The 25,931-nt window shown below is 45.5% G+C and overlaps 1 protein-coding gene across 3 annotated transcripts in view; it reads right to left on the bottom strand.

Moving 5' to 3' along the window:
- The window catches only part of PLEKHM1 (pleckstrin homology and RUN domain containing M1), a 44,489-nt gene extending 18,558 nt beyond the window's left edge, over window positions 1-25,931 (bottom strand). Inside the window, exons 1-7 of one of the 3 annotated variants that reach the window (XM_016202054.2) lie at window positions 25,838-25,931; window positions 23,260-23,696; window positions 22,340-22,600; window positions 20,335-20,420; window positions 17,572-17,819; window positions 15,187-15,813; window positions 6,834-7,233 (exon numbers count right to left, since the gene is read on the bottom strand). In XM_016202054.2, coding sequence (XP_016057540.2) covers window positions 6,834-7,233; window positions 15,187-15,813; window positions 17,572-17,819; window positions 20,335-20,382 — 1,323 coding nt within the window. In that variant the 5' untranslated portion in view covers window positions 20,383-20,420; window positions 22,340-22,600; window positions 23,260-23,696; window positions 25,838-25,931. The other 2 variants (XM_016202055.2, XM_016202053.2) reach the window with 2 other exon arrangements.

The following is a 25,931-nucleotide window of genomic DNA, read 5'->3' as shown; positions in this document are numbered from 1 at the left end:
ACCCAGAGTTCTCACTGGCCACCCCTGCTTCTGCTCCCCACTTCAGAGTAGGCCCCCAAAGCCCCAGGCAGCCAGGCCCTACCCTTTCCCTTCTGTTGCTATCTCTCCAAGTCTGAAGCTGCACTGGCTTTGGGAAGTGGAGTTGGTCTGGGGTCAGGAGCTTGTGGGAATGAATTCTAGCTTCTTTTTCCCCCCACTATTTCAAGCGCTACCTGCCTTTCTGTGCCTCAGTGTGTAAGAGCAGAGGCAAGGAAGCTGGCTGGGCCACCAGACATGGCTATCTACACAGAGGAAATGAGTCACACAAGGGGACCAGCCCAGCTATTTTGTTAAATGCCACCAACCTCAACCTGACATTGCTATTTCCAACCCCTAAATCAAGACTTCCCTCCCTGCTTCCCTAGACAGGCAAGGGGAGCAGGACTGGGGCTTCCCCAGGAGGAGTGGTTTAGACATTAATTCATTTGGATACTATAAGACTCCTTCAGCCAAGAGTGAGAGTTCTGAGTCAGGAGCTGTGGGGTGGTGGTGGGGTAGAGCGCTCACAGAGCTGGGCCTCCAGAGCTTCCTCTGAAAACCCTCAGACTTGGCAGGTGCTTCCTTCTGCCAGCGACAGGACAATGTGTCAATGAAGGTGGCTACAGGGGACCATTTACAATAAAGGACTAAACAAAACCTGCCTGGGTCGTCATGACTCAGGGAAGCTCTCTGAAGAAAATGGGCAGGAGCAACCTCCTGGCTGTCTAGGCAGCCTCCCAGAGCCTGGCACATATACCTGGGAAACTCTGTGACCTCCCAGCCCCTGCTGATGGCCCTAATGGGAGAGAAAACTATCCCTTAAGACTCAGCTCAGAGGTCATCTACTACCTCCTCCTGGAAGCTTTCCTTATTCAGCCCTGGCCCACCCGCCTCTTACCCTCCAGCTGGGTTAGGAACCCCCCATCCCACCCAGGGGCGCCCACAGCATTCTGTACTTAGCCCCATCCTAGCACCTACAAAGCTGTTTGGAACAGTCATTTTCCCTTGTGCCTACAGAGAGTTATAACAGATGGAAGAATAAATCCTGACTTTCCAAACATCTTTAACGTACAATAACAAGGGTGGGGTGAGGGAAGTAAAAGAAAGGAGACAAATGTGGATTCTGAGATGGTGTATGTTCCCTGGTGAAGGCTGCTCTGTCCACAGAGGAGAGGGAGACAACTAGGAAATGGTCAGACACGCTCCAGGGACCACAGGTTAGCCACCAGGAAATCATAGTCTAGGGAAAACCTTTTGTTCTCTTAAGCAAAGGAGAAAAACAGTGGGAACACTGAGTCCTTGAAGCTTCTGCACACAGGCCTGGACTGAGCCCTGTGGTCGTGCCCCACGCCAAGGGCCCCAGTTATAAAGCAGGGAGGGAGGTGGAGAGAGCGCACCACTGTCTCCCTTCTCACTTCACTTTCATGCCACCTTCCTACCTCCTGCTCACTCAGGGGCCCATATCTGGCCAGTTCCCTGCCCCTTTAATAGTGGGAGGAAAATCACCATTGACCAAGAATTTTTCAGCCAGAGTATCACCTGCCACCAGGGACCCAAGACAGAGGAATGCCACCTGTAGTTACTGAAGGCATTAGGACGCTTTATACAACAGCTAAACCCAGAGAGGAGTGAGATACCAGGTCTCTGGACCACTTTCAAAAAAGCACATTTTGTCCAGTGTGTCCTCATTTATGTCAGGCAGAGGACTGCCTGTACCCCTACCTGGAGGAGGGAAAAACAAGCCACAGGAGGGTGGTCCATGAGGGCAGTGATTAAGGCCAACTCTTAGAATTCGGACTGTCCTCTGCTAATTAGTTGAGAAACCAACTCACCTGCACCCCTAGATCCCACAAATACAGTCACCCTAGTGAGCTCCCCCCAATGCCCTGCATCTTTCCTTCCTAGCACCTATCACAGTGTAATTATGATGTCTAACCTAGTGTCTGTCCCCAAAGAGCAGGGCTCTTGTCTGTCCTGTTCCATCACTGTACCAAGCATGGTGCTTTAACTTGAATGAATTTTTAAAAAAACTTTAAAGGAAGATTGAATGGCACTTGGAGTTAGAAAACTTGACAGTGAACCCTCCCTCCCAAAGTGTAAAATAAATAGCAGCAACTAAGTTATAGAAACACAGAAAGCCCGGCCGGGCGTGGCTCAGTGGTTGAACGTTGACCTAGGATCCAAGCGATCAGGGTTCGATTCCCGGTCAGGGCACATGCCCGGGTTGCGGGCTCGATCAACGACTCTCTCATCATTGATGTTTCTGTCTCTCTCTCCCTCTCGTTTCCTCTCTCGGAAATCAATAAAGATATATTTAAAAAAAAAAAAGAAACACAGAAAGATGGGAACCAAAGAGTCGGCATACAGGGCATAGCCCCACCCTGTGCAAAGACAGGGAGCCCACCAGACCAAGGTGAGCAGGTGGGCCACACAGTGGTGCCCAGTGACTACCAAGTGAAGGAATGAATGGATCTGCAACACCGCCGGGAAGATGTGCTCTGGAAGGGGCGAGCATCCGAAGGGCTCACACTGGACTCAACAGCAGGTGCTTTGATTCCACGTTACCCAAGCGACCCTCTAGCGACCAGACTCCCCTGAGGCCCACACGAAGCCTGCCCTGGTCACACCAACCTGCCTGCCTTCACACTTGATGGTGCACTTTGCCATGTAAACTTACAAACTGGCATTTCAAAAGTCTCTAGAGAGTTCGAGAACTATTCATCAATACCTACTCTTTCCCAGGTACAGTGCTTGGAGCTGACAGTACAGACATGCTCTTTCATATCGTGGAGCCGATATTCTAGTCAGGAAGACAGAAAATATACAAGTAGACAAATAAAGAGATAATACAATTTCACCAAGTGATGAGTGTTACAAAGTGAAGCAGGTAAACAGGAATGAGAGTCGCTGGTGCTTTGGAGGCAGGGTGGTCAGCGAAGGCTGAGACAACAGTGAGGGAAAGGAGCAAGTTAGAAAAGGGTCCAGGCAGATGGAACAGAAGGTGGAAGCACCTGGGACTGGAAGAAACTTGCTTTGTCAGGAGCTGCAAGGAGGCCAGGGGGTCAAAAGGTGGTGAGCAGAGGAAGAGCTCTGCTGGTGAGTGGAGCTGTCCTGTCCCACACTGTTGGCTAGGATAAAGAAAAAGGGCTATGCTCATATATTACTAGCATGAGGATAGCTTAGTACAAGCGCTGTTAGAACACTGTTTGGCGGTATCTACCAAAGCTAAACATGGGCCTACCCAATGACCTAGCTGTTCCACTCCTAAATATATACCCACAGAAATGAGTACATACATTCACCAAAAGGCAAGGACAGGAGTGTTCACAGTAGCTTTCTTTATAATAGCCCCAAACCTGGAAACAACCCAAATGTCTGTTAGCAGGAGCATGGAGAAATACATTATGATATATTCTTACAATAAAATATAGTTTGGTGTTTTCAATGGAAAACACCAAACTATAGCCCTATGCTGTATGCATAGATAAATCTCACAGACATAATGTTTAGTGAAAGAAACAGAATATATATTGTATGATTCCATTTATATTAAGTTTCCAATGACAGGAAAAATGAATCTATGGTAGTTTCCTTTGGTGGGCTGGAAATGTTCTGTATCTTTATCTGGATGGTGGTCACAGAGTGCATATCACATGTAATTACTCATTGAGGTATACACTGAGGATCTAGGAACTTTACATCATTCCTCAAAACTTTTTAAAATGGGGAAATAATAGTCTTTTCAACAAATAGTGCTGGTACAACTGGATATCTATATGCAAAAGAATGAAGTTGGGCCTCATTCTTTTACCATATATAAAAATTAACTCAAAATGGATCATAGGTCTAAATGTAAGAGCTAAAACTATAAAAATTTTAGAACACATAGGAGTAAATCTTCATGACACTGATTAGGAAATGGGTACTTAGATACAAGACCAAAGCACAAATGACAAAGAAAAAAGATAGACAAATTAGACCACATCAAAATTTAAAACTTTTATGCTGCAAATTATATCATCAAGAAAGTGAAAAAACAGCTCACAGAATGGGAAAAATATTTGCAAATTACATATCTAATAAGGGTCTAGGATCCAGAATATATAAAAAACTGTTATAACTCTTTATTAACCAATGTCACCCCAATAAATTAAATAAAAAAGTAAAAAACCCCACCATTATAACTCAATAATAAAAAGACAGATAACCCTGGGCAAAGATTCTGATTGACATTTCTCCAAAGAAGATACAGAAATGACAATAAGCACATAAAAAGATGCTCAACATCATTAGCTATCAGGGAAATGGAAATCAAAACCATAATGAGATATCACTTCTTACCCACTAGGATGGCAATAACAACAACAACAACAATAAGAACTGTTGGTGAGGATGTAGAGGAATACACTGCTGGTGAGAATATAAAATGGGGCAGCTCATTTGGAAAACAGTTTGGCAGTTCCTCAAAAGGTTAAACATAAGAGTTTTCATATGATCCAAAAATTCCACTCCTAGGTATATATCCAAGAGAATTTAAAACATATATGTCCACCCAACAACTTGTACATGGATGTTTATTGCAGCATTATTCATAGTAGCCAAAAAGTGTGGGGGGGAAACCCAAGTGTCCATCAGTTAATAAAGGGATAAATAAAATGTGACATATACATACAATGGAATCTACAATGGAATATTACTCAGCAATGAAAAGAAATCTAGTAGGGACACATGCTACAGCATGGATGAACCTTAAAAATATTATGTTAATTGCCCGGCCGGGCGTGGCTCAGCGGTTGAGCATCGACCTAGGATCCAGGCGATCGGGGTTCGATTCCCGGTCAGGGCACATGCCCGGGTTGCGGGCTCGATCAATGACTCTCTCATCATTGATGTTTCTATCTCTCTCTCCCTCTCCTTTCCTCTCTCTGAAATCAATAAAGATATATTAAAAAAAAAAAAAAATTATGTTAATTGAAAGAAACCAATTGCAAAAGGTTACATATTACATGATTTTATTAAGTGATATGTTTAGAATAGCATATCTAAAGACAAAGCAGATTAGTGTTTGCCAGGGGTGGGAGGGAGAAAGGGTTGAAGAATGCCTGTTAATGGATAGGGGATTTCTTTTATGAGAGACAAAAAGGTCTTAAAATTAGATTATGGTGATGGTTGCAAATCCCTGTGACTATACTAAAAAACTGAATTCTATACTTTAATTATGTGAACTGTATGGTATGTGAATTATATTGCAATAAAGCTGTTTTTAAAAGGGTGCGTGTATGTGCCTCTTTTAGTCTGCTTCATGGCCCTGGTCGCATCCTGAGTTATAGGATCTGGAAGCTATAGGCCAAAGGAGAGATGTGCATGGATGGAGCTGAAAAGTAAGACCATGTACCAACATGAGTCCAAGACTGCAGCTAGAACAAACTCCAGGCTTTGTGTGTCCATGAGCACACGTGTATGCAAATTCCTACCTCTGCCTGTCATGACACAAGAACAAACAGAAATAGCCTAAGAGCTTGGGTTCATGGCCTTGACTACTGCTTCACTGGGCCAATAGTTCTCAAGTCACTCTCTACCCATGGCTGTCTCCAGGACATTCCCAGGATCAACTTCCCTGAGGTTATCAACAAACTGAATTGGCTTATTCTAGAACAGTGCTGTCCAACAGAAATACAATGTGAGTTACATATGTCATTTTAAATGTTTTAGTAGTCACATTTTAAAAAATGTAAAAAGATGCCCTAGCCAGTGTGGCTCAGTTGGTTGAGCATCCTCCCATGCACCAAGAGGTTACTGGTTCAATTCCTGGTCAAGGCACATGCCTGGTTTTGGGCTTGATCCCCGGTAGGGGTCGTGCTGGAGGCAGATCAATGTTTCTCTCTCACACTGATATTTCCCTTCCTCTCTCTCTAAAAATCAATAAAAATATATATTTTTTAAATGTAAAAAGCAGGTGAAATTAATTTTAATATATTTTATTTAACCCAACATATCAAAATATTTTCATTTTAATATATAATCAATAAATTATTGAGAAATTTTATGTCCTTTTTTCCATACTAAGTCTTCCAAATCCGATGTTTGATTTACACCACTTATCTCCATTTGGGCTAGCCACATTTTAAGTGTTCAATAGCCACATGTGGCTAGTGGCTGCCAAATTGAACAGCCCAGTTCTAAATCTGGGTCATGTTGCAAAATGAGTATTTTCTCTTTTTTTTAATTGATTTCAGAGAGAGGAAGGGAGAGGGATAGAAAACATCAATATGAGAAACATCAATTGGCTGCCTCCTGCACGCCCCCTACAGGAGGTAAAGCCTACAACCAGGGCTTGTGCCCTGACTGGGAATCAAACCCTTACCTCCTGGTTCATGGGTTGACACTCAACCACTGAACCACACCGGCCAGGAGCAAAACAAGTATTTTAAAAGGTATATAAAAATATTAATTTATTAATAATGAGTACTGAGGAGGAAACCAAGGTTCGGCGAGGTGAAGTACTGGGCCCAAGGCCTTAAGCTGTTCAGTGGCAGTGCTTAAGAGCAGAGAGCCTGTGGTCCAATGAGAATTATCTTCTCACAGGGTCAATGTGAAGATGACAGGAGGTACCCATGAGAACTGATCGGCACAGTGCCTGGCTTATATCCACTACTCACACACCAAGAAACGTTAGCTCCATCATCACGATGCTATTAACACTAACAGGGTAAATGGGGAGAAGGCAGAGACCATTCGGGTCACCAGCTGGAGAAACCCTGACCAGCTCTGAGACACTTTACCAAGACCACCCCAAAACAGCCTGTACCACTCACCGGACTGGTGGGTGAGGAAACCACGAGGCTCAGTCCAACTCTGTCATCCATTGAAGGCTTCTGCTGGCCACTCCCTTGGCCGACTGCTCTCCCAGGACTAGAAGGCTGCTGGTCTGAAGTGCTCCCCACAGTGATGGCTTGGACAGTGCCCAGACGCGGCAAGCCCAGGATGCCAGGTGCCTGGGAAAGTGGTTCCTGTTTGTGGCCCCCATCTCCAGTCCCAGAGGCTGCTTGGGCAGGGAGGGGCTCTGCAGGCACATCAAAGTGCAGGTGTGTGCTGGTGTCGAGGCAGAGGCCGTGGAGGGAGCGTGGGGCCTGCAGTGTGGGAACCTCCGTTTCTCTGCTCAGTCCGTTGGTTGGCACAGAGTTTACCTGGGCTTTGCTGAACTCCGACAGCACCCTAGAAGTTTTTAAACAAAGAAACCTGTGTGACAGGTTGTCAGCCAGAATGCCCAAGGCTACTGGGCAGTGATAAGAATGGAAACTGCTGTTTTGTGATTTAAGAAACAAATAACAGCCATGTCCTCTGTACCTAAATGCTGCTGGTTGGATTCCTGGTCCCCGCACATGCCCAGGGTTGTGGGCTTGATCCCTGGTATAGGGTGTGCAGGAGGCAGCTGATTAATGTTTCATTCTCATATCAATGTTTCTCTCTCTCTCTCTCTCTTTCTCCCTCCCTCTCTCTCTCTAAAAATCAATTAAGAAAAAAAAAGAAACAGCCCTGGCTTGTTTAGCTCAGTAGAATGAGTGTCAGCCCTTGGACCAAAGGGTTGCAGGTCTGAATCCCAGTCAAAGGCATGTACCTCAATTGCAGGTTAGATCCCCAGCCCCAGTTGGGGTGCATGTGGGAGGCAACCAATCCATGTGTCTCTCTCATATCAGTTTTTTTTTTCCTCTCTCTCTCCCTCTCCTCCCTCCCTTCCACTCTCTCTAAACTGACATCTCCCACCAAACTTTCTCCCCAGATGAGGTGGGTAGGTGAGTTGTGGAGCCCAGGATCTCAGGTGAAAAGCTCACAAAGCAGAGAAAAAGGACTTGATGTAAACAAGAACTGATTGCCTTTACCTCTGCACAGGCTAACTGTGGGCCTGGAGAGTTTGCTGGGCCAAACGGTTGTGTGGGCAATCATTTCCCCAAGCTGACTGCAGCACAGCCTCATGAACAGAGCATCTCAGAGCTGGGCTCCCCAACAGCACTGAGGCACCAAGAGTCCACCCCCAGGACATGGATTTAGCTGAAGTGAGGACCCACTTTTTTCCTGGAACAGTATCTGGGCAGCAGGATTGGGGTGAGGTGCAAACGGCTGGTCCACCTCAGAGCTGGACTGGCTGTGGGGTCAGAGAAGTCTCCTGTTCCCAGAAATTGCTGCTGGGGATCAGTGTACACAAGGTGTGCAAGTGATATACAAGTATATATGAGGTGTGCACCCGCTCACTCCTCCCAATGGGACTAGCTAGCTCTTCTTGCCCCTAAGTGGTGCTTCTACACCATCTTAACCCCAAACAACATTTCAAGACATTCTAGTCAAGAATAGGTGACCAACCCATACATTTATGGGAAATTGATTTTCAACACAGATGCCAAGACATTTCATTGGGGAAAGAATAGTCTTTTCAACAAATGATGCTGGGATAATTGAATAGTCCCATGCAGAAGAATGAAGTTGAACCCCTATCTCACCATGTTAAAAAATTAACTCAAAGACCTAAGGGTAAGAGCAAAAACTATAAAACTCTTAGAAGGAAATAGGTGTAACTCTTCATATCTTTGGGTCAGGAATTGGCTTCTTAGAGATGACATCTAATGCATAAGCAGCCAATAAAAAATAGATAAACTGGACTTCATCAAAATAAAAAACTTTTGTGCTTCCAAAGGATACTACCAAGAAAGTGAAAAGACAACCCATAGAGCCCAGCAGCTGGTGTGGCTCAGCAGTTGAGCATCTATCCATGATCCAGGAGACCAAGGTTTAGATTCCGGGTCAGGGCACATGCCCTGGTTGCGGGCTCGATCCCCAGCAGGGGGCATGCAGAAGGCAGCCGATCAATGACTCTCTCGCATCATTGATGTTTCTATTTCTTTCTCCCTCTTCCTTCCTCTCTCTGAAATCAATAAAAATATATATATTTTAAAAAGACAACCCATAGAATAGAAAAAATATTTGCATATATTATCATACATCTGATAAGGGTCTAGTATCCAGAATATATAGCACTCTTTTTTTTGAATTCTCAGCTGAGGATATGCTTATTGATTTTTTTAGAGAGAGAGGATTGGGAGGAGCGAGAGAAACATGGATATGAGAAACATCGATCAGTTGCCTCATGTATGTGCCCCAACCGAGGATCGAACCTACAACCTAGGTATGTGCCCTGACTGTGAATCAAACCTGCAACCTTTTGGGGTATGGGACGATGCTCCAACCAACTGAGCCCCCTAGCCAGGGCTATATAGCACTCTTACAACTCAGTAATAAAAAGACAACTAATCCAATTTAAAAATAGACAGAGGATATGAACAGACATTACTCCAAAGAAGATATACAAAGGGCCAATAAGTACATAAAAAGATACTCAGTATCATTAGAGAGTAATAAAGTACAAATAAAAACCACAACAAGATCTACTTTGCCTCCACTATGATGACTATAATAAAAACAACAACACAGAGAATAACAAGTGTTGGCAAAGATGTGGAGAAACTGGACCCCTCATATGCTGCTGGTAGAGATGTAAAATGGTGCAGCCTCTGCGGAAAAGAGTTTGGTAATTTCTCAAAAAGTTAAACATAGAGTTATCATATGGCCCAGGAATTCTACTCATGGGTATATACCCAAAAGAATTAACATATGTTCACACAAAAACTTATACATGAATGGTCTTAGCAACATTATTCATACTAGCCAAAAAGTGGGAAATAACCCAACTGTCCATTAAATGATAAATTGTGGTATACCCATAAATGGAACATTATTCAGCTACAATACATGCTATAACATAGATGAATCTTAAAAACACACTATCTGAAAGAAGCTGGTCACAAAAGCCCATGTATTATAGGATTCCACTGATATGAGATGTCCAAAATAGGTAAACTCATAGCTAATGGGTAAGGGGTTTCCTTACAGGGTGATGAAAGTATTCTTGAACTAGACAGTAACGATGTTGTACAACCTTACAAATATACTAAACACTACTGAGTTGTACACTTCAGAATGATGAATTTTATGGTATGTGAGTCATATCTTACTAAACAAAAAGGTGACCTATCAGAGAAAGGCGTAAATGTGTTTGTGGAATAGTTATGGGGGAGGTAGGTGGGTGCTGGTTCCTGCTCTATGGCCTCACTAAAAACAGAGCGATAAGAGTTCAGGAGTGCAACTTGCAGGGAACAGGGACTGATGACTTCTGGAAGCAAAGGGCTAGTTTCCACAGGCAAAGAAGGAAGGGCCATTTGCTGACAAGTTGTATGTGTCCAAACCACTGACAGAATGGGCCACATTCTGAAATGAACTAGGGAGACAGATTTTTGACAAATGTCCCCTGTGGGGTCCCAGCTCCTAATGGGCTCCCAGGAGGTAGTGCAGTGATTGATTAAAAGCAGGGATTCAGAGTCCTCCTGGCCTTGGTTAGCACATTGCTAAGTGCCCCACAACAGGTACCTAAAAGTTCATAGATTTAATTCCCTTATCTGTAAAACAGGTATGGTAACAGCACCCACTTTTATGACAGCAACAATGATTAAATGAGATAATATACATAAAATGCTTAGTAGTGTCTCTTGCATAAGTTAAATACTCAATAAATGTTAACCTCAATTTGCTACTGTAGCTGTTTTTATTATTATTGATAAGACTGCTTAGCCTCCATGTAAACAAATATAAAACTGTAAGGAAAGGAGCAGAATTATGGAAATACTCACTAGCATTACCAAAATGTTTATCAGTTACAAATGAATCCTAATCTATAAAAAAGATTTAATGACAGAGTAGGCTGGATGTTAGAATAAGTGAGTGACTTAAAGCATAAAGAAATGCCACTGCCCGGCCAGGCGTGGCTCAGCGGTTGAGCATCGACCTATGATCCAGGGCATCGTGGTTTGATTCCTGGTCAGGGCACAGCCCTGAGTTGATGTTTCTGTCTCTCTCCCTCTCCCTTCCTCTCTCTGAAATCAATAAAAATATATTTTAAAAAACAAAAAGAAAGAAAAAGAAATGCTATCAAAATGCCTGTGAGATAAACTAGAGCTTCCATCAAATCAAAACCAAAGTCAGGGTGAAAGCAAGTTCACAGAGCTTCACCAGAATCAGTTCCGGTGTTCAGGACCCAATGAGGATGAGAGAGACAAGCACCTCAACTGGAAAAAGTGCTTGAATGAGATTTTGAAGAAAAGGCAAAAGAAAAAAAACTTCGAAAAAATTTGAAGAAAATGCAACATAGAAATGAAACAGCCCTGTCGGGTAGCTAACTGGTTAGAGCATCGTCCCGATACGCCAAGGTTGCGGGTTCGATCCCTGGTCAGGGCACATACAAGAATCAACCAGTGAATATAGTACATAAATAAGCGAGACAACAAATCAATGTTTCTCTCTCTTTCTCTCTCTCTGAAGGAGAGGGAGAAGTGGTGACACTGCTAAGTCTTTCCACTTCTGTGTGGCTCAGAACAATGGTTTCCAAAAACATCCTGTTCAAAAAATTTCTTTGAGCTTTTACTTAGAAAATAATCTTAAAAAGTATATGTATTATATGCACATGTATCTCTGCCTGTGTTTGTGAAATAAATAGAAAGCATGTCCTGAAGACTTTGGATGGCCACCTTGTAGAGGACCCCTTCCAAGTGGTTCTGAGCCTGTGGTTTCTGGAGGTGCGGACCATCTATGGGTGGTACATGGCAGTCAAGAGCCACTGGCAAATGCACAAAGGTGAGCTGCATGTGCTAAGACTCATTTCCCCCAAGGGGAGGCCTCCTGACGACATCTGACAAATATTACTAACCAGCTTTTCACAGCAGTGTTTACAAAGACAAGTAGGAGAATTTATGTCATCAGTTCTCAGGAGTACGCAGCAGTAAATGACAATACCACCACCTACTGGGCACTCGCCATGCGTGAGGCACTGCTCGAAGCACTGGCTCAACTCATTTCATCTTCCTGGCATCCCTCTGAAACATTCCTATGGCCGTGAGGACAGAAAGATCAGGTAACTTGCCCACGGTAGGTCAACCAGCTGCGTAAGGAAGACTCGGGCTATCTGGCCCCTGTCTACATTTTTAACCACTAGAATGTACCTACGCTTCTCAGTGATAATTATAATTCAGACCCAACAGACACAAAAGCAGCTACTTGGGGCTGTCAACGCTCTATTCACAAGGCAAACTGCAATTTGCTTTCAGTGAAATACTATGTAAATGCATTTCATTTTGAATGTGTTTTGTACTTTTCTTTATATTTAATTTGTGGATGTCTTGATTTTATAGTTGTAAGAGTTATAAGCACAAGGTATTTATGCCTAATTTTAAGTTACATTTAAGTAATATAAGCAGCTTAAGTGAACTCTTAATTGTTGGTGAGAATCTTTACCCTTAAAACATACACTCCAAGAAATGCTGGTCTCTGTGGATGCTCAAAAACTAACTTCCAGCCCAGGTCTAAGAAGGCTGCATGTGTGTTTGCACATCCGTATGTTTAGTGTGTGCTGGTTCCTCACACCACTGTCCAGTGTTGGTCTGTACATCCTGACTCTCTTCCCTTGAATTCCCCATAATAACCACAAATGACCATAAGCTGGAATTTTCCAGTCATAAGACTCATGAAAGATAAAGGCAAGACACATGACAAAGAGGAGGCTGGCTGGTCTGTGGGAGGAGGGAGCGGCAACAACGGACTGAGACACGTGAATGCGCCTACGTCATGCCACAGGCCCAGCCATGCTGGGGTGGGGCCTACTCCCTTCCAACATGTTCCAGCTAAATTCTTCCATTTGACATTTGAAAATTCTATCTAATGTGCTCAGTGTGCGCAACTCACTAACAGACATCTGATCTGATCCTCAAACAGCCCTATGATGGGGAATCTCCATTTTATTTTCATTTTAAAAATTATTTTATTATTTATTTTATTATTTTTTGTTAATCCTCACTGGAGGATATTTTTCCCATTGATTTTTAGAGAGAGTGGAAGGGAAGGAGAAGAGAGAAACATCAATGTGAGAAAGACACATTCATAGGTTGCCTCCCACAAGCTCCCTGACTAAGGCAGGGCTCCTGCAACCCAGGCACATGGCCTCAACCAGGAATTGAGCCCCTTACCCCTTGGTCCACAGGCCAACACTCTAACCACAGAGCCAAACAAACTAGGGTGAGGGGATCTCCATTTTAAAGATGAAAAGACAACCTCAAAAAGAACCAGCAACTTGCCTGACATTACTGGATTTGTAAGTGGTAGAACAGGGCTTGAAACGAGATCTGCTCCAAGCAAGCCCACAATACCACTCCAAGCTGGTGCGATTCCCACATCAGGCGGGAGCCGTAAAGACCTGAGCTGAAGGTGGGAGGTGGCGGGAACAGCAGGAGTGAAAAAGAATGTCCGAAACAGGCTGATGGACATGGGTCCAAAGGAAGGAAATGTTTAATAAAAGGTTACCATTTTTTACCTATTAGGTGAGTGAACATCCAAACGTTTGATAATACTTTCTGTTGACAAGGCTGAGGGGACACAGGTACATTCCTGATGTAGTATAAATAGGCAATGTCTGTGAAAATTACCAATTAATCTATCCTTTGGCTCAGCAATTTTGCTTTTGGGAATTTACTGAATAGAGATAACTTGCATAGAACTAAAAGACCACACACACAAGGTTACTTACAAAACACTGAACTCTGGCCCTCTCCCTTCCTCTCTGAAATCAATAAAGCCCTGGCCAGTTTTGCTCAGTGGTTAGAGCATTGGCCTGTGGACTGAAGGGTCCTGGGTTCGATTCTCGCCAAGGGCATGTACCTCGGCTGCAGGCTTGTCCCTGGCCCCGGTTGGGGGGTCAGGGTATGTGTAGGAGGCAACCAATTGATGTGTCTCTCTCATATCGATGTTTCTTTCTCTCTCTCTCTCTCTCTCCCCCTTCCATTCTCTGAAAAGCAATGGAAAAAATATCCTTAGATGAGGATTAAAAAGAAATCAATAACATATTTAAAAAACAACAAAAAACACTGAACTCTGATGTCCATTAAAAATAGGGCCAATTAAATAAACTGAGGTACGTTCATACAATGAAAAAAATATGCCATAGGGGGAAAAAAGAAACTCTGATATGACAAGATCGCCTCCAAAACAAGATGTAGGATAGTGTATTTATATTAGCTTTTGTGGAAAGAGGTGGGATAACCAGAAATAAAAGTTTAAAATCTGCATATGCTTATTTGTTATAGATGTATTTAGCAACAATGGAAGATACGCAAGAAAATAATTACAGTTATAGGGGTGGGAAACACTTTTTACTATATGCTTGTTAGATTTTTGGTTTTTTTAACCATAAAAATAGAATATTCAAAAATTAATGTCAAAAGGTCTGAATGAAGGACGCTCTGCTCTGGCCAGTGTGGCTCAGTTGGCTGAGCGTCATTCCATGCACCAAGAGGTCGACGGTTTGATTCCCAGTCAGGGCACATGCCCGGGTTGTGGGCTCGATCCCCAGTGGGGGCATGAAGGAGGCAGCTGATTGATGTTTCTCTCTCACGGATGTCTCTCTCTCTCTCTCCTCCCTCCCTTCCTCTCTCTCTAAAATCAACAAAAACATATTAAAACGAACAAATAAAAAAAAACTCTGCCCAGGCTTCCTTCTCTAGTCAATGCTGTCGCTCCATGTACTCCTGACTTCCAGACCTGGGCTTGGCCCCATCTGTCTACCACCACCTCCAGGCATCATTCAGGTTTGTGTCCCCTTGGAGCTCTTCTATAAGGTCACAGAAGATCACCCTTCTGCATCATGCTTCGCTGTATTTTTTGGAAGATGTAAACACAGTCTGAACTATTGGTTTGCTTCTCTCTAGATAAAGAAGACAATAATATTTTACACTGAGTCTCAGAAAGATTAAATAACTTGTTAAAGGTCACCCAGAGCTGATGCTTGAACCAGCTCTGAACCCTGTCTAAATCCATTCTCCTCACTGCCCACATTTTGCCTCCAGTTACAGTTCCCAGCAACTTCAGTTCCCAAGGAAAGGAGACAGATGTTCCCTCTGCCTTTCCTTATGCCCTAATAGAGTTCAGTGCTCAATGACAGGCAATCACAAGCCATAGGAAGGGAGGGAAGGAGGGAGAGGAGGAAGACAGAGAGGGAAGGAGTGAAGGAGGGGTACTCACTCCTGCAGAGACGGGTCTGAATCATCAGCATTTGCTGTCCCCAGGTCTGAGTCATATGACATGGGCTCCTCTGAGTGATCTGGACTCTTGGAGCCATTATCTGGGAGTAGGAGGCTATCGGAGTTTAGGCTGCAGGACAGCTGGGATGAACTGGCTGTGTCCAGGCTGAGTGAGGAGGCGGTGAGCTGCCTGTTCCGTTGGATCTTATGGCCCGAGTGCTGGACTTCAATGTCCTCTGAGCCCGAGGAATGGGAAATGGAATCCAGGGACTCCTTTCGCTGTAGTTCTGTACTGGAGATGGTGACAGGGTCGAGCTCAGAGAGCGGGCAAAGCCCAGAGAGGGCCAGTGGGGTGAGCGTCCACTCGTTTAAGATAGAGGACTTGTAGGAGAGTTCGAAGGACAAGGACGTGAGTCCCTGCAGGAAGCTGAGGAGGAACTCGCTCTCCTCGGTGTCCCGCAGTAGGGCGCTGGGCTGGTAGTACTCGCACAGGCGGGCCTGCTCCTGGAGCAGCAGCTTCAGGTAGCACTCCAGCAGGCCGTCATTGAGGGCCAGCCGCAGCCAGGCGCGGCAGCGGCCCACATCCGTGCTGACGAAGACCAGGTGCTCCAGCTCCGAGATGGTGTGCCTGGGAATGGGGGGAACAGGGTTACATCAAGAAATGCGTTTGATCACAGAGATGTCATTTTAGACACTGGCTGGCAAGCACCAATAATAATGACTTCAAATATATACATATATATATAAACATACATATATACATACACACACATATATATAAAGTGTGTGTGTGTGTGTGTGTATAGGCATGAAAAATTCTTGGACAATAGTGTTTTATGGGGACTTGAGAAATATTAAGCAAGAACCGCTGACTTTTTGAGGTTGGTTTCATAAAGAATAACTGCCATTTCATTACAACTACCCCTTGGGCCCCTGATGCCATTTGCTGGCATCCAGGACATGCTTGCTGTGCTCTGAAGTACAAGGTCCTTGGAACTATGAACACACAGGGGAAAGACTTGGTCTATGCCCTCCGTCCAGGTAACTGCCTTTCAAGGGCACACCTGTTGTTAGCAGAGCTTGGGCGGGGACTGGGTGATCATTTCTGGGTTGGAGTAAAAAAAATTCACAGAGAGGGCAGTATCTGAGCTGGGCCTTGTGGAATTTCAAAGGGCAAAGATAGAAGAAGAACCTCCTAGACACATGGAACTAACAGAGAAAAAGGCATAAAGGGTAGGAAAGCAACAGACCTGTAACAGGAATGGAGGACACTCCAATTATAGTTACAAGGTGGGGAGAAGTGGGTGATTCCTTGGCAGAGCCAGGTAATGCAGGGTTTTGAGTATCCAACTGGTGAGGCAGATGCTCCCCACACCTGGCTGTGCCTCAGAATCACCTGCAGAACTTGGTCAGCATACAGATTCTGAGGCCCCGAGTGAATCACACTCCAGGCTAGTACTTGGGACCCTGTGGGCTATAGGTATTTGCACAGGAAAGGGACTTGACCTCAGCTATGCAGACTTCAGGGTGGGTTCCTCTGGATATGATCAGACCCAGGTGTACCAAACTCAGTTCCTGAATGCCTCGATCTGATTAAATGCCCCTCCTCTGACTACCACAGTCCCCTGCTCACATCTCCTGTATGAAAGGGCAGACCATGCTCTGTAGGACTCAGTGATTGGCTTTGGTTTGCTTAAGCTCAGTAAATGTCAAGAAAGGACAGAATGAGATAAGGGGACAAGTAGGAAGCCATTGTCACCCAGGAGTGAGGTAAGAACCTGAGATAGGGCAGTAGCAGTAGGCATGGAAAGGAAGATTAGAGATTGACAAGGCACCTTTGGGCTGGAGGTGGCATTTAATAGCCTTTAGAGGCACAGTGCCAGCTACTTGCTCCAAAGTGCAGGCAGTTAGGGGCAGGGCAACAAAGACAAGTGTCTCAGGGCGAATATTCAGATGCTCTACACCTGGATTCTCTTTTACAAAAAACTCCCCATACCTTGTTATGAGTATAATACTTAGCACACAGATGCTCAAACATTCGAAGATGGGGTCGGCAAACTTCTGTAAAGGGCCAGGTAGTAAAGGTTTTAGGCTATGCAGGCAAACACAACCTCTGACGCAACTCCTGAACTCTGCCAGGGTGTGGCCAAAAGACGGCACCTGCTGAAGGTGACCAGCCCAGGGGTGCGAAGCAGTTCCAGGCTGGTGCCTGAGGAAGGAGGGGCTGGTGAGGCTTGGTCTAACAATAACCCCTAACTCAGCCGTCTCTGTTCTACAACATAGAGCGCCTGCTGCTTTCCCAGCTGCTGCACAGCTGGAGATGAAGAGCCCTGTGTCCCACATTCCAAAGCTCCTTCCCAAAGCAAAACCTCCCAGCTGGTCTCACTTGTGGGTGACGGCCTTCAGGAGGGGCCAGAAGACAGGTTGAGGCAGAGGCTTCTGGTAGGCGCTCTTCTTCCTCTTCCCCCCGGCCTCGGCTCGGATGTGCTTGGCATGCAGGCCGTGGATAAACGCGGCCTCCAGGGCGCTGCACATGGTGTTGGCATCTCCATCTTCGCTAGTGACCACGGTGTCTGAGGACGCGTACTGCTTCTGCAATGCCTTCATGGATCCCACTAGCTTCTTCTTGATGACCTAGGCAGGGCCAGATGTTAACACAGGCCTTTAGAAGATGCTAGGGCGGCCCCTGGAATCTAACTCTGCCTGTCACAAAATATGTGCACAACTACACGGGCACCCACCTGTATGTATGTATCTTGTGTTGCATTCTGCAAAACTAGCACATGCTAATTATAGAAAATAAAGACAAAGCATACAGAAGAAAAGGAACATCACACACACCATCCAGAGATACTGTTATAATTTTTTTGCAAAGATATTTGTGTATTTTTTTAAAAGAATAGTTTATTGATTTTTAGAGAGAGAGGAATGGACAGGGAGGAGAAACATGGACGTGAGAGCGAAACATAGGTCAGCTGCCTTCTGCACGCCCCCTACCAGGGATTGAACCTGCAACCCAGGCATGGGCCCTTGACTAGGAATCGAACTGGCAACCTTTCAGTGCACAGGATGACACCCTACCAACTGAGCCACATGGGCCAGGGCTCTTTTTTGTTTTTTAAACCAAGTGTCAATAAACTGATAGCCATATAAATCTTATATTTAAATATTGGCTCCATCATAAAGTGATGGGACTTGGGTAAATGCATCCAGGACAGAGGTGAGGCTTTCCACCTTAATTATGGGATGAAGATTCTAGACAGAATCAAGAAGCTAAGAGGCAACAAGTGCTGGTTTAACACAATAAAAAGACCAGCAAAACAGGAGCGTGGTCTACCTTCAGAAAGATCCTAGACCTGGCGGCTCAGGTTTAGTCTCAGCTCTGTCAGTTGCCAGCTGCATCACCTTAGACATTTCATCTAACATCTCTGAGCTTCAATTTCTTCACCTGTTAAATGGAAACAATACTTCCTGATCTATAGCATGGGGTGTGAGGAGGAATCCTCTTTGAGGGCAGGACTAGGGTTTTATTCAATCTTGTGTCCTTGATAAATGTTAAATGAATAAATTACAAAATATGTAAGTCCTCTGGAAATACAGAGTAAAGAGAGTCTGTCAAAATATAAGTATGTCAAAATTACCTAAGTATTTGGAAAAGGACTGGAAGGGATTGCAAAAAAATTGGTTGGAATTGTTAGGTGATAGGATTCTGGATAAGTATTTTATTGTTTTGTTTTTATTTTAGCCAAAACAGCTATTGTTCTTTGAAGAGTTAAATGCTCCTTTTTTCCCCAATCCTCACCCGAGGATATCCATTGCTTTTCAGAGAGCGTGGAAGGGACAGTGGGGGAGGGAGAGAGAGAGAAAGAGAGAGAGAGAGAGAGACGGAGAGAGAGAGGGAGAGAGAGAAACACTGACGTGGGAGAGACACATCAATTGGTTGCCTACTGCATACTTCCCCACCAGGGCTGGGGATTGAGCCTGCAACAGACGGATGCGCCCTTGGCTGGAATTGAATCCAGGACCCTTCAGTCCACATGCTGACACTGTAACCACTGAGCCAAACCAGCTAGGGCAAATGTTCTTTTTTTATAACAGTTTTCATGAGGCATAATTTACAGAGCATAAAATTCTCTCATTTAAAATATACAGTTCAGTGGTTTTTAGTATATTCATAGAATTGTGCAACCATGGCCACTATCTAATTTTAGAACATTTTCATTGCCCTAAAAAGAAATACTGTACCCATTGGCAGTCACTCTCTATTCCCTTCCCTCCCAACCTTGGCAACCACTGATCAACTTTCTGTCTCTATGGATTCTGGACATTTCAGATAAATGGAATCATACAATATGCAGCCTTTTGTGTCTGGCTTCTTTCATTTTAGCATGTTTTCAAAGTTCCTCTATGTTACAGCATTCTTTGTGTAGCAGAACTTCATTCCTTTTTATGCCAAATAATATTACATTGCATGGTTATACCACATTTTATTTATCCATTCATAAATTAATAGACATTTGGGTTGTTCCCACTTTTTGGCTACAGTGCTGCTATGAACATTCACGCACAAGTTTCTGTGTAGACATGTCATATGTTTTCAGTTATCACGGGTATGTACCTAGGAATGGAATTGCTGGGTCATATGGAACACTATGTTTAACTTTTTGAGGAACTATCAAACTGTTTCTCACAATGGCTGCACCATTTTGCATTCCCGCCAGCAATGTACAAGGGTTCCAATTGCTCCATGATCCCGTCAACACTTATTATTGTCTGCCATTTTGGTTGTAGCCTTCGTAGAGGGTATAAAGAACTATCTCATTATGGTTTCAATTTGCATTTATCTAACGTCTAATGATGGTGAGCATCCTTTCATGAACTTACCGGTCACTTGTGTATCTGGAGAAATCCTTAGTATTCAGGTAACCTATATTAGATCCCAACTGTTTTTTCGTAAACTCTCATTTTATCACCAACAAGATGATCTAGAAAGGGTAGGACCTCCTTGGAGCCTGCTTCTGCTATCATTTTTTCTCAGCCCGAGGCCTCTCTTTCTAGACAGTGCCCATACATTTCCAAGTGAGAAAAACCAATGAAAGGATTGTCCTGTGTACCCCTTCTCCATCCTTGATACTCCCTTGCCACCTACCGGGATGGCAGCCCGGGCGTCCAGTCCATTCTCCACCGCTGACAGCATTTCCACTCAGGCAGCAGCTCCCAAGAACCACATGACACCTGCTGAGACAGATGGCAGCCAGGTGAGCAAGCTCCCAACCCCGCAGCCAATCCCCACATCCCCAAGCAGGCAGCAGGTCAGCCCAGTTTACTTAAACTGCAACTGAAAGAAAGGCCTTTTGAGAGTGAGTTTTAAGGAACGAAACAAGGAAGGAAAAAAGTCTGAGGGCTCGGATCTTGGGAGGGAAGGAGCCCTGTGTGCCAGGGGTAGGTCCACCCCAAGGAGTGGGTGGAGAGGGCTCTTAACTCCACACCAAACGCTGGCACAAAAAGCAGGGAATGAAAGGCTGGTGATTTAGATACAGAGCTGAGGGTGCAAGGGGATGCTGTAGCTGACAATGCGAAGAACCCACAGGGACCAGGAAGCAGGCCTCACAAGTCACATTCAGGGCCATGGCCTTGCAAATGCACCCCCCCCCCCCCCCCCACTCCTGTCTCAGCCTAGGGTCTGCTGCACAGCAATAAACAGTACAAGTGAGGCAGCTACAAAAGGGAGACTCTCTTGCTACACAGCTGCTTCTTCTTTGGGCTGCAAAGGTCAAGCTTGAGTAGCACAGGGACATGTGTAAAGGGGAACATGGGTTCTGTGGACAAAAAGCAGCCACATGCTAACCTGACAAGTTCAGGGAAGGCCTGCGTGGCGGCCTTGCAAACTCAGAGACATAAAGTAACCAAAGGATGGTCTGAATTAAAACTTTTTTTAACTAAAAGCAGTTTATGGCAGATAGTCATGTCCTAGGCTAGAATTTTCCCCGACAAAAGTTAATCTTTACCTTAACTGAGCCCGTCTATTGTCTTTGCATCTAGGATAACCTTTGGATGTCAAGGTAACTTCCCTCAGGCAGTTGGCTTCCTCCCTGGAGTGGCTGAGGTGAAGTGGGGGCAGAGGTAGGGGCTCCCATCTTAGTCTGATAGGGCTGCTGGCTGGCCTGGCTCCACCCCAGCAACCTAGACCGGCCAGGACTAGGCAGGCAAATTCACATCTAAACCAATCTCTAGTGACCACACAGCTGACCATGAGGGGACACCAAAATAAAAGGTTATTACCATCTCTGCTCCCCAAAACTCATGGCCTAAAGAAGTTAATAAAACCAAGGCCTGCTAAATGAGTTTTGTACTCTTTACATATATTGCCTCATTCCATTTCCCATTACCACTCTAGGAGGGTTCTTTTATTACCTCAATCTGACCAATAAGAAATAGGTCAAGGAACTTCCCAAGATCCCAGAGCTGATATGGTCGACTCCCCTACTCCTGACCAGGACAATGCCAACCGTAGCTCAAGGGAAACCTCCGGACTCCCAAATGAGTGCAGTCATCTCCCTTCTGGAAGAGGCAGGTGTCAGCTAGGACTAAGGAGTGGGGGAAAGGGGCCACCAAGACCCTGGGCTCTAACCCCTTTCAGTAATTCCAACAGCCCAAGGCCTTTCCTCAAGGCCTGCCCTTCTACCAGAGCCTCAAGCTCCAAAACTGCCCTTCCCTCAGCCAGCCATAGGCCAGGCCCTTCACGGTTTAGAACTCAATAATCTGAATCATAGCCTGGGCCCAATAAGGCGTCCTTTACTAATTAATTGAAAATAATAGAGTATTCATTGGAGGGTGGGAGGCTTATCCATAAGTGGATGCTCTGGCCAAGTAAAGTCTAATAAAAAACCAAAGTAGCCCCAGCTGGCCGGGTAGCTCAGTTTGTTAGAGCATCACCCCAATATGCCAAGGTTGTGGGTTCGATCCCTGGTCAGGGCACACACAAGAATTAACCAATGAATGCATAAACAAGTGGAACAACAAATCAATGTCTCTCTCTCTCAAATCAATAAATAAAAATTCCAGGAGAAAAGCCACTGGACAATTCGCAAAATAGAACTGGGACTCTGGGGTTCAGGGCACAACTTTCATCGTAGGAAGGCAAGGAACCCTACCTATGGTGTGCGTTCCATGGCTCACAGAGGCAGGAAGCCAGCTCAGAGGCAGGAATAGACAGCCTATGGCTAAGCGCTCACTGGAGGAATCCGATCAGGGCTCTGGGTCTCCTGACTGCTGAGCGAGCCGCATCCTTCTCCCAGTGGCCCAGGCCTCAGTCTACCATCCTCTGGGGCCGGTTTCACACCCTGTCCTCGGAAAACTCCTCACTGACACCAAGAACCAAACCAAAGAGAGGTGTGGCTTCAAGGAGACGTGGGCTAAGGGAGCAAAGAGAGAACTTGAGCAACACCATCAAAGGGCGCGTCAAACAGCACCAGTGGAGTTGAGCAGACTCCACTTTCTGCCTTTTAGGAAACTCCAAACCCGAAGTCTACCTCTCCCCCTAAGGACTGACTCACCCTGACATAGCTCTTTAAGCTTCTCTAACCTCATTTAACTCCTACAATAGTCCTAGGAGAGGAGGATTTTACAGAGAAGATGGAGGCTCAGTACAAACAGAACCCAGGTAGGGAACAGCATTCTCTGGTTTCCTCTTTCCAAGTCCTGTGCCTTTCACCAGACCAAACTGCCTCAAGTCTTTGGTTCAACAAGTTTTAGGCAAGCTTATTACTTATAGACCCTTAAGAGGCACTCAGAAACTCCTTTTATCAAATAAGGTTAAAATTTACAAGAAGCCAGCTTGCCAAAAGCCTCTGTTGCCCCAAGTAGCTGAGGCCAGGTCCTTTCCATGGTACCCATTTCAGGGCTGTCCTTTCTTAAATGTTCTAATACACAGTTAGGAAGGAATTGTTATGGTTGTTTTGGTTTGTTTGTGTGTTTTTTCCCCATTATACAGCCTAGCCCTCTAACTATGTCCAATTTCACTTCCTCCAGAAACCAAGGAAGAAATAAAAGAGAAAAATAGCTTGAGACTTACATTAAAAGAAGAAATGGATGATCCGGCTTCACCGCTTTCGAAACACTCCACCCATCAGTAAACAGCAACCTCCTTTCCTTAGTGACTTCTCAGCCATTCCCAACAGCCTCCACGCTATGGCCTGAGTCCAATCCTGTACCTGGCTGTTCAGAACAACAGCCTGGCGTTTAAGCCATCCAGCTACTACAGTACCAGTTGATGAATCATGGTTTTCAGTTGGAAAAAAATGACAAAGTTATCTTCTGATTCAGAAAGGCAGCTGATCTTTCAGCCATGTGAATGATGAATGAGTGAACAGCACCTCCTTCTACATGAAGAAAATCGGATTTCTGGTTCAGTGTCCTGTGGCCGGTGTGCTGGGAGAACTAGGCTTTTGAAGCAACTGAATACCAGCTGGGGGGCGAGAAACTTCTAGCTTGTGATTCCCAGACCAAGAGCTAGTGGGTGAGGCCAGAAATGTGAAGTCAGTTAACACTGGCTATCTTTTTTCCTCCCCCTTTCCTTCCATCCAATAACAACCATCTCCTCAATATCCTTGTCCCTTAGGAGTCTAGCAAGGGCCAAACTCTGAACAAATAAAAACAGGTACTTTGCCCAGTTCATTCACCCTTGCATTTCTAGTGCCTAGAACAGTGCATGGCACACAGTGGTGCTCAGAAAACATTTGCTGAATGAAATGATGAGTACAATAAAAATAAGGCTCAGGGCAGGTCTCTCCATTTCACAGATTCCTGGAAAACTCCTTCCATTAGACCAAGCTGCCAACAGGCTGAAAACCATTCTGATCTATTACACCTTAATGGGGAGATATTGGAGGTAGAAGGGCATTCAGTTTTCAAAGGAACAGAACTATAAATGGCAAGCAAAGACAATGATTCTGTTTGGGGCCCTTTAAAATGGCTATCAACTGGTCAACCCTCTGAAACCAGATCACCAGAATTTGGAGGGAACATGCACTCTAAAAGTCCAGTTTATAAATGCTGAGCATGGGGCCTGGGTGGCTCAGGAATGTACCTCAGCTACTCTGAAATAATTTAGCTCTGTGTTCATAGGTAAGTAACCAAGGTAGCCAAAAATCGATGATGCAATCCCTGCAAAAAGAGGAAGCGATTCAACAGCCTCCATACTCATCTAGGCCTCAGCCTCCCCAGGACCCATTCACCTACACCCTTTACAACATGTAACATCACCTCTGGCCCCCACAGTGTTCCCTCTGTTCAGTGTTGGGAATGATCTGTTTTCAGATCTGGTGTACAGGAGCACTCTGTGACGGTCCTTTCCAAGTGCTAGGACAACACACATGGACATGGTTCTGTAACCAAAGCCAGTCCCGCACAGTGGAACTTCCTGAGTTTCTTCAAGGCCAGAACACCAGCCAAAAGGAAGTGATGGCTTCTGTTGTCCCAGACTGAATGAAATGGATGAGTCACCATTCCTCACCTACTAGGCATTTGGAGTATACCTACCATTCCAGCAGCCAGCACAAGTAATTTTATATGAATGCTAGAATCATAATCTCTGGGGACAGATACAGGGGACCAGACACCCAGGAAAAGCCCCTGACCCAAGGGGGTGTATCTCTACTCCTCCACACTTATTTACCATCTGGTGCCCTGCATGCACCAGTCAAGCTGTTTAATCTCTAACTGCCTGGCTCTGAACAAGCACCTAGATTTGGCTATTGAGGGTCAGCTGGTGGGGCTGTCAGGGCTCTCCAAACTAAGATCTCAGACTGAATGGGGACTAGGTAAAGGGAAGAATGGGGTGAAGACAGCAGAGGTAAAAGGATATGGAGACCCCAGTTTCAATAAGATTGGGTGAGAGTGGTAGGAACTGAGGCAGCAAGAGTTGGGGGCAATTTAGCAAAGACTTGGGGATGGAGGATGTCCTCAGGCTGGTTGGAGAGGGAAAGAAAGTATATGATAGGCTAGGAAGTTAGGGGTTGAGTCTGTGAGGACAAGACCTAGGACAGGGCTGTGATCAGTTATCAAGAAGAAAGGGGTGAGCTCAAAGCTTATCTACTTTGATGGTGGGTCTTAAATGAGAGTGGGACAGAGGTGGGGTGTTTAGGATGAGCAGGCCTTGGGGAGCTGAGCACCTTGGGGTGTGTGGGAGACTGGGATAAGAAGGCTGATCCAGAAAAAGGCAAACCAGAATGGTGGGTCTCAAGGAGATTTGCGTTGAGCATTAGGATTGCCAACGGGGTTGGGGGGTGAGGGTGAGATGTGTTAGAGGGCGGCGGAGGAATGTGGCAGAGATCCGGGTTGGAACTGGGGTCAAGGGTGAGGCTGCATTTACGCAAGACCGGTGGTGAGGGGGTGAGGGTAAGGGCTGGGGTCAGATCGCGGCGGGAGAAGACAGAGGGGACAGGCCAGCAGTGACAGTGCGGGCGGGAGGCTAGGATCGGAGGAGGAAGTGGGGGCACGGGGTTTGCGCTGGGAAGGGCGAGGGCTCTGAAGCAGGACAGTCTCAAAGCAAACAGGGGTTCGGGATTACGTCGAGGGCTGCTGGCCATCGCCCGTTCGCGCCTCGGCCCTCCGCCCCTCCGCTGCCCTCCACGCCCAGACCCCTAACTCACCAAAGGGAGTGGGGAGCGGGGCAGCGGGGTACTCCCGGCCACCGCAGCCGCAGAAGCTCCGACGCGACCCCGCGGCCTCCAAGTTACTGACAAC

Source organism: Miniopterus natalensis, chromosome 17 (genome assembly GCF_054644295.1).
Source record: "Miniopterus natalensis isolate mMinNat1 chromosome 17, mMinNat1.hap1, whole genome shotgun sequence".
Lineage (NCBI taxonomy): Eukaryota > Metazoa > Chordata > Mammalia > Chiroptera > Miniopteridae > Miniopterus > Miniopterus natalensis.
The sequence above is the reverse complement of the archived record's forward strand: the minus strand, read 5'-3'. Positions and strand labels throughout refer to the sequence as shown.